Source organism: Dendrobium catenatum, unplaced genomic scaffold (genome assembly GCF_001605985.2).
Source record: "Dendrobium catenatum unplaced genomic scaffold, ASM160598v2 fragScaff_scaffold_853, whole genome shotgun sequence".
NCBI lineage: Eukaryota > Viridiplantae > Streptophyta > Magnoliopsida > Asparagales > Orchidaceae > Dendrobium > Dendrobium catenatum.
The window spans coordinates 8,668,486-8,674,693 of NW_021319315.1; the positions used below are offsets into that span (position 1 = coordinate 8,668,486).

The following is a 6,208-nucleotide window of genomic DNA, read 5'->3' on the forward strand; positions in this document are numbered from 1 at the left end:
GAACCAAAAGGGCGGAACCATGATAATGGAAGTAGATTCATGATACCAAAAGGGTTGATCCATGATACAAAACTATATTGGAAGCAAACCCATGATATCTGGAGGCAAACAAAAATAACTAATTGAACTAAAATTTTCATACTTTTACCTTGGATTGTGAAAAAGGCTAACTTTGTTCGCATATAATGGAACGTGGTCCCTCTCCTTTTTCACTTCAGCATCTCTCAGAATTTAAGCCCTAACGTGCGAGAAGGAGTGCAAAAAATGTCATGAGGCCCGCTGGAGACGTAGTGGTATAATTGAGATAAATAAAGAATTTGAGTGATATAACTGTAATATTAATATTTGAGGTATTAGATATGTAAAATGTTAGTAATATAATGGTATGTATGTAAATCTCCGTATAAGTAAATACTAATATTTAGATATTAAATATGTATATACTATTGTTTAAGGTCTTATATATGTAAAAATTCATCAAATAAATAAGAAAAAAGAAGAAATGATTTTAAATGACCTCTAAATGCAAGTTTTTATGCCTTAAAATGTTTTCATATTAAAATTTAATCCCTGCCCTCAAGCGCGACCTGTATTTCATCGCAAACCCGTCAACAACATGTATCCGCTGCTGTGTTGCGAGCCGCCGACTTGACGAGCTTACCTCATTACTTCACTGAGCCCGTCAAAATGGCGTACCTTTCCTCCTTCGCCGCCACCAAACTCACCTCTAGAACCCTAACCCTAGCCCTACTCCGCAACCCGGCCCTCCTTTTCATCCATGGCTTCTCATCTTCCTTCTCATCCGCCACCTCATCCGATCCCCCTCCTGCTTCCGATCGTTCTTCGGACTCCGCTCAGGCCCGACCTCTGCGTGGCGAGCACGCCAAACGGCCGCCATCTCTGGACGAAACCATCTGCCACATGATGTTCCGTCGGCCATGGACTACACGCCTCCAGAACTCAATTCGCTTTATTTGTCCTGTCTTTGAACAACCACTCGTCCTCGCCGTCCTTCGACGTGCCGGCGATCGCGACCCCAACAGAGCCCTCAGCTTCTTCCGCTGGGTCGAGAAAACTGGCTTCCGCCACGACCCTCACACTTACTCCGAAATCATCTCCATCCTCAGCCGATCATCCATGCTCAACCACGCCCGATGCCTTCTTCTCGACGACATGCCTAAGCGCCTCGTCTCTCGTGACGAGCAAATGTTCGTTGACCTCATTGCCGCCTATGGACGCGCCGGTATCCCCCAGGAGGCCGTCAAACTTTTCCGCCGCCTCCCAGAGCTTGGCGTCGACCGCACCTTGCGATCCTACGACGCCCTCTTCAAAGCCATCCTCCGTCGCGGACGAGTTCTCATGGCCAAGCGTGTCTTCAATTCCATGATCCGTGATGGTGTTCTTCCGGCTATCTCCACCTACAACATTCTTATTTGGGGCTTTTGCCTCTCGATGAAGATGGAGACAGCAACGCGCTTCTTTTCCGAAATGAGAGAGAGAGGATTTTCGCCGGATGTTGTTACCTACAATACCCTGCTTAATGGCTGGGTGCGAGCGAAGAAGATGGATGAGGCACACAAGGTGTTCGATGAAATTGTTACTGTTGGTCTGATTCCTAACTCGGTTACCTACAACCTTTTGATCAAAGGAAATGTGTCTTGTGGAAACGTGGATGATGGAATCCGGCTATTTGATGAAATGAGGGCTAAGGAGATTACGACCACTGAGCGGACCTATGCTGCTCTGCTACCTGGGCTCTGTGATGATGCGGAAAGGACTGCAGCTGCCCTGAAAGTTTTCAAAGAAATGGCAGAGAGGAAGATGACTCCCAAGGACAAGTCCATATTTTTTAGATTGATCACAAGCATGTGTAGGGCTGGGGACTTCCATAGTGCATTGGATATGCACCGATTGATGGATAAATTTCGGGTTTCTTTAGATTCGAAGCATTACAGTATAATGATTGAGAGTCTCTGCAATGGTGGAAAGTTTGAGCAGGCAGTAGAGATGCTCAATGAGCTCCTTGAGAAGGGCATCTTGTTGGGACTTGATAGTTTGCCTGTAGAAGCCTCTGCATACAATCCAATAATTGAGTACTTAAGCTGCCATGGCCATACTTCGAAGGCAGAGACATTCTTTAGGCAGCTTATGAAAAGAGGAGTTGATGATAAAATTGCATTCAATCATTTGATTCGTGGACACGCCAAGGAGGGGAACCCCGAGCCTGCATTTGAAGTCCTTAAAATCATGAATCGTCGCGGAGTTGAATCAGATGCAGATGCTTATGAGCTTCTTATAGATAGTTTCTTGAAGAAGAGAGAGCCTGCTGATGCTAAGACTGTCTTGGATAGCATGGTTGAACAAGGGCATCTACCGAGCCCAGCTCTATTCCGGTCGGTAATTTCTGCACTATTCGATGATGGGAGAGTACAGACAGCAAGCCGAGTGATGAAGATCATGATAGAGAAGGGTGTGAAAGAGAATCTGGACATGACACAGAAGATATTGGAAGCTCTCCTCATTAGAGGGCATGTTGAAGAAGCCATTGGCCGCATCAATTTGATGATTATGAATGGTTGCATGCCTGATTTGGATAGCCTGGTAGGCTTCCTGTGCGACAATGAACAGCCAATTGCAGCACTAAAGCTTGTAGATTTTGCATTAGAAAGAGACTATGACGTTAGCTTCTCAAGCTATGACCGCCTGCTGGATGCTCTCTATATTGCAGATAAGATACTTCCAGCATACTCAATACTTTGCAAGATCAAAGCAAAGGGTGGGGTAGTGGATAACAAGGGTTGTGAGAACCTCATTAAGACCTTGAATACCCAAGGGCATACAAAGCAGGCTGATATTCTGTCAAGAATCCTTTCGGGAAACACTGTTTTTGAGAAGAAGAGGGCAAGAAGGATGGAGACCCAGGCCTACTGAAAATCCGACCGTTACTGATTCATATTGGAATTAACATTTCTGTTCTGGAAACTAGGATTTGCCATGCACAAGAAGTGAAGGTAATTTTTTTGTGACCAGCTTAATTGAAATGTTGTTGCATGAGTTTTATTAATTGTTTAGATTTTTCTTTCACGTTTCTTCTTGGTTTGCTTTCTCTCATACTATTATTAGAGCAATTAGTATTTAGGGGTTTTTACATACCTAACACGTAAAACATCTCTATTTACTTATCTAACACGTAAAACATCTCTAATATTACCCTTCTACCACCTAAAAGCCATATCCCTTATCAAATATACCATTCTATTTCTCTCCCGTCAAAACCTAACCCCGAAAGTTGTATTTCGCACAATAATCATCTTCTCCAACTTGTGCGAGTACATCCGAACAGAGCAACTCCTTTTCTCGCATTTGAATCCCATTGTCTTTCCCATTTCGTGCGAAGCTCTAGCTCAGTCAACATTTTGTTGATTCCAACCTTCAAATTGAAATAGAGGCTGAAGCAGCCAAAAGCCATCTCAGAAGAACGTCATGAGATGAACGTCAAACTTATGAAGTAACCACAAGCAAACAAGAGGATAATCGATTGAGTGATCAAACAAATTACAAAAGAACTTTGCTTTGTGCCATATTTGTTTTCCTTTATACCTTTTTCATTTCAAAACTTGAGGAGAAAATGTTTAGAGAAAGAAATGGAGACTTGTTTCGGATGAAGCGTAATTAGATTCAGAATTTAGTACACTAAATTCAGGAAAAGCAACTTTTGAGCGGCATGGAGAAGACGATCGGAGATGGGAGTTGCTCGATCGGTCATCGGATGGAGAAACGATCGTCGTGGGCGGCGTGGAGAAGATGGCCGGCGTCGACAGTGTGGTGCACATGGAGAAGAACATCAAAGAGCAAAGAAGAACCGGCCAAGCGAGGATGAGGCGATAACGAAGCAAACGTGCATGAAATACAGCTTTTGGGATTTGGTTTTGACTGGAGAGAAACGGAGTGGTATATTTGATGAGGAATAGGGCTTTTAGGTGGTAGAAGGGTAAATACTAAAGTTTAGGTATTAAATAAGTAAATAGAGAAGTTTTAAGTGTTAGGTAGGTAAAATCCCTAATATTTATAGTTTCTTTCACATTTATAGTTTCTCTCATACTATTTCTGTTGATTTATTATTTTAATTTTATTTGTTCTTCTTGGCTTTTTTATTAAACTTTTTAAATTCGTGTTTACTTCATAGACCAAATTTGAAAATATGATATGTTTTATAAATGAGATATTTGAATATTCTAAAGTATATATTATTAGTATATTGATATGGGATTTTACCAAAAAAGAATCTAAATTCTTTATTTTGTTAAAATGAATCACATTTAGTAAATTGAAATTAGTATTTCAATAGTTTTAATTTTTTTATTTCATAATACACCCAAAGTATATATAATATTTTTCAATGAGATAAATTCAATACAGAGAAATCGCATGTGTTTGTTATATCAAAGTGCTATGAGTTTGTTATATCTATATCTAACTATCGCTTATATTTTAAATTTAAAGGAAAATTTACATACATATCATTTTATACCATCCTATTTACATATCTAACACCAAAAATTTTAATATTATATAATATCAAATATATCACTTATATTTTCTTCCTATCACTCATATATTTCATTTATACAACTCATATTTGTTATGAAAATAAATTATGGATGGTATGTATATAATATTAAAATTTTAGGTGTTAAATATGTAATTAGAGTAGTATAGGATGATATTTTTAAATCCATCTACTAATAGTTTTATCATGTGATATTTTCTAAGAAATAATTTAGATGTCATAATAAATCTTTCATTACATTTCATTACAAATGAATTCATATATAAACACAAAAGCACTTGTAATGTCCACTTGTAATGAAAACACAAAAGCACTTGTACATATATCCAACACCAACTTGTGATGGGCAAATTATTACGTCCGGTGTCCGGATTCATTCAGACACCAATTCAGACGTGCTACGTCACCAAAATATACCAGGTTCCAGTATATTTGGGTGACGTGACGCTTCTGAATTGGATGTCCGGACGTCCGGTCACCGAACGTAATAATTCGCCCTTGTGATGTGTCCTGCGCATAATAGCATCAGATCCAGGTGTCTACTGCTATGGGGGACAGATAGACCTACCTCATAGAGTATGCTGCTCATGTACATCTGCATGCTCATCTGTTTGGGTGAAATGGTTACTATGACTGAATCTCCCTATGTGATATTGAAAATAACTTGAATAACTCATGGATCGATTCCTCATCATGCACCTCATATTGTTACCACTGCTGATATTGTCTCGTGATGCCTGGATCAACTGACTGTTATGTTGGAATATCTCCTCAAAATCCAGAAAGTAGTCACGCTGCATCGGAATTTTTTTTTTCTTCGAAATATTATGAAAGCAATCACTCTAAACATCATATTGGTAAATATGTCTGATTTTTACAGGATGACGAGAAATTATTCTGTGCGGACACTGGATGGTCTGAAGATTAGTCAGAATGTGCCATGTCACCCAGCACACAACGTTACCGAGCAAAAAAAAAAATTACATGTTGCGTTCTAGTTGATCTCCGGATGTCGTCTAGGTCTGCAAGAAGAATAATTTTTCCCTAATGGCACTCTGTTGGTGCTCTAGGATAGTACGTCTTAGGTGGCTCAATTGATGCTTTAAATAAAAATAATATAACCCATGAAATGTACCAACTTAAATAAGTTATTTTGTCTTGCCTACCATTTAACATCACTGAACAAAAAACAAGAGAGATAATTGGGCATGTTGAATCTAAATTCAACATCAGAGTTTTGTACATGAAAGCATGAGATTTATGTAGCACAGATACTCCTATTTACGAGGCGTGTTATATCGGATAAGTGTCGAATACGGATACGTCTCCGATACGGCACGGATACGTGTTAGATACAAATTTGTCGTGTCCAATTAAAATATTATTTAAATTTGACTGAACACACGCATCAGATACGTGTGTCCTATTAAAAAAAAAACGAAAAAAAAACATAGCCGCAATTTGCCCTATTCATTTCGGCTATCCGCTCAATATCCATATTCATTTATGCGGCTTAAACATTTTAGCGAGCTAGGTTTTCGTTTCCGCACAGACGTTCGTCTTCTTCGTTATAGTCGAAAGAGTGACTCGACGACGCGAGCATAGAAGAGGACGGGATCAACATTCGTCGATGAAGAG

General features: G+C 39.7%; 1 protein-coding gene across 1 annotated transcript; it reads left to right on the plus strand.

The window, feature by feature from the left end:
• Window positions 1–574: 574 nt before the first annotated feature.
• On the plus strand, window positions 575–5,717 carry LOC110101327 (pentatricopeptide repeat-containing protein At2g37230). The gene is made up of 2 exons (XM_020829187.2): window positions 575–3,011; window positions 5,451–5,717. The coding sequence occupies exon 1, from the start codon at window positions 688–690 to the stop codon at window positions 2,929–2,931; it is 2,244 nt and encodes a 747-aa protein (XP_020684846.1). The 5' UTR covers window positions 575–687; the 3' UTR covers window positions 2,932–3,011; window positions 5,451–5,717.
• The last annotated feature ends 491 nt before the right edge of the window (window positions 5,718–6,208 follow it).

What these genes read in the sequence shown, in the direction of transcription:
- LOC110101327 (XM_020829187.2), top strand. Translation starts at nt 688, where the DNA reads ATGGCGTACCTTTCCTCCTTCGCCGCCACCAAACTCACCTCTAGAACC.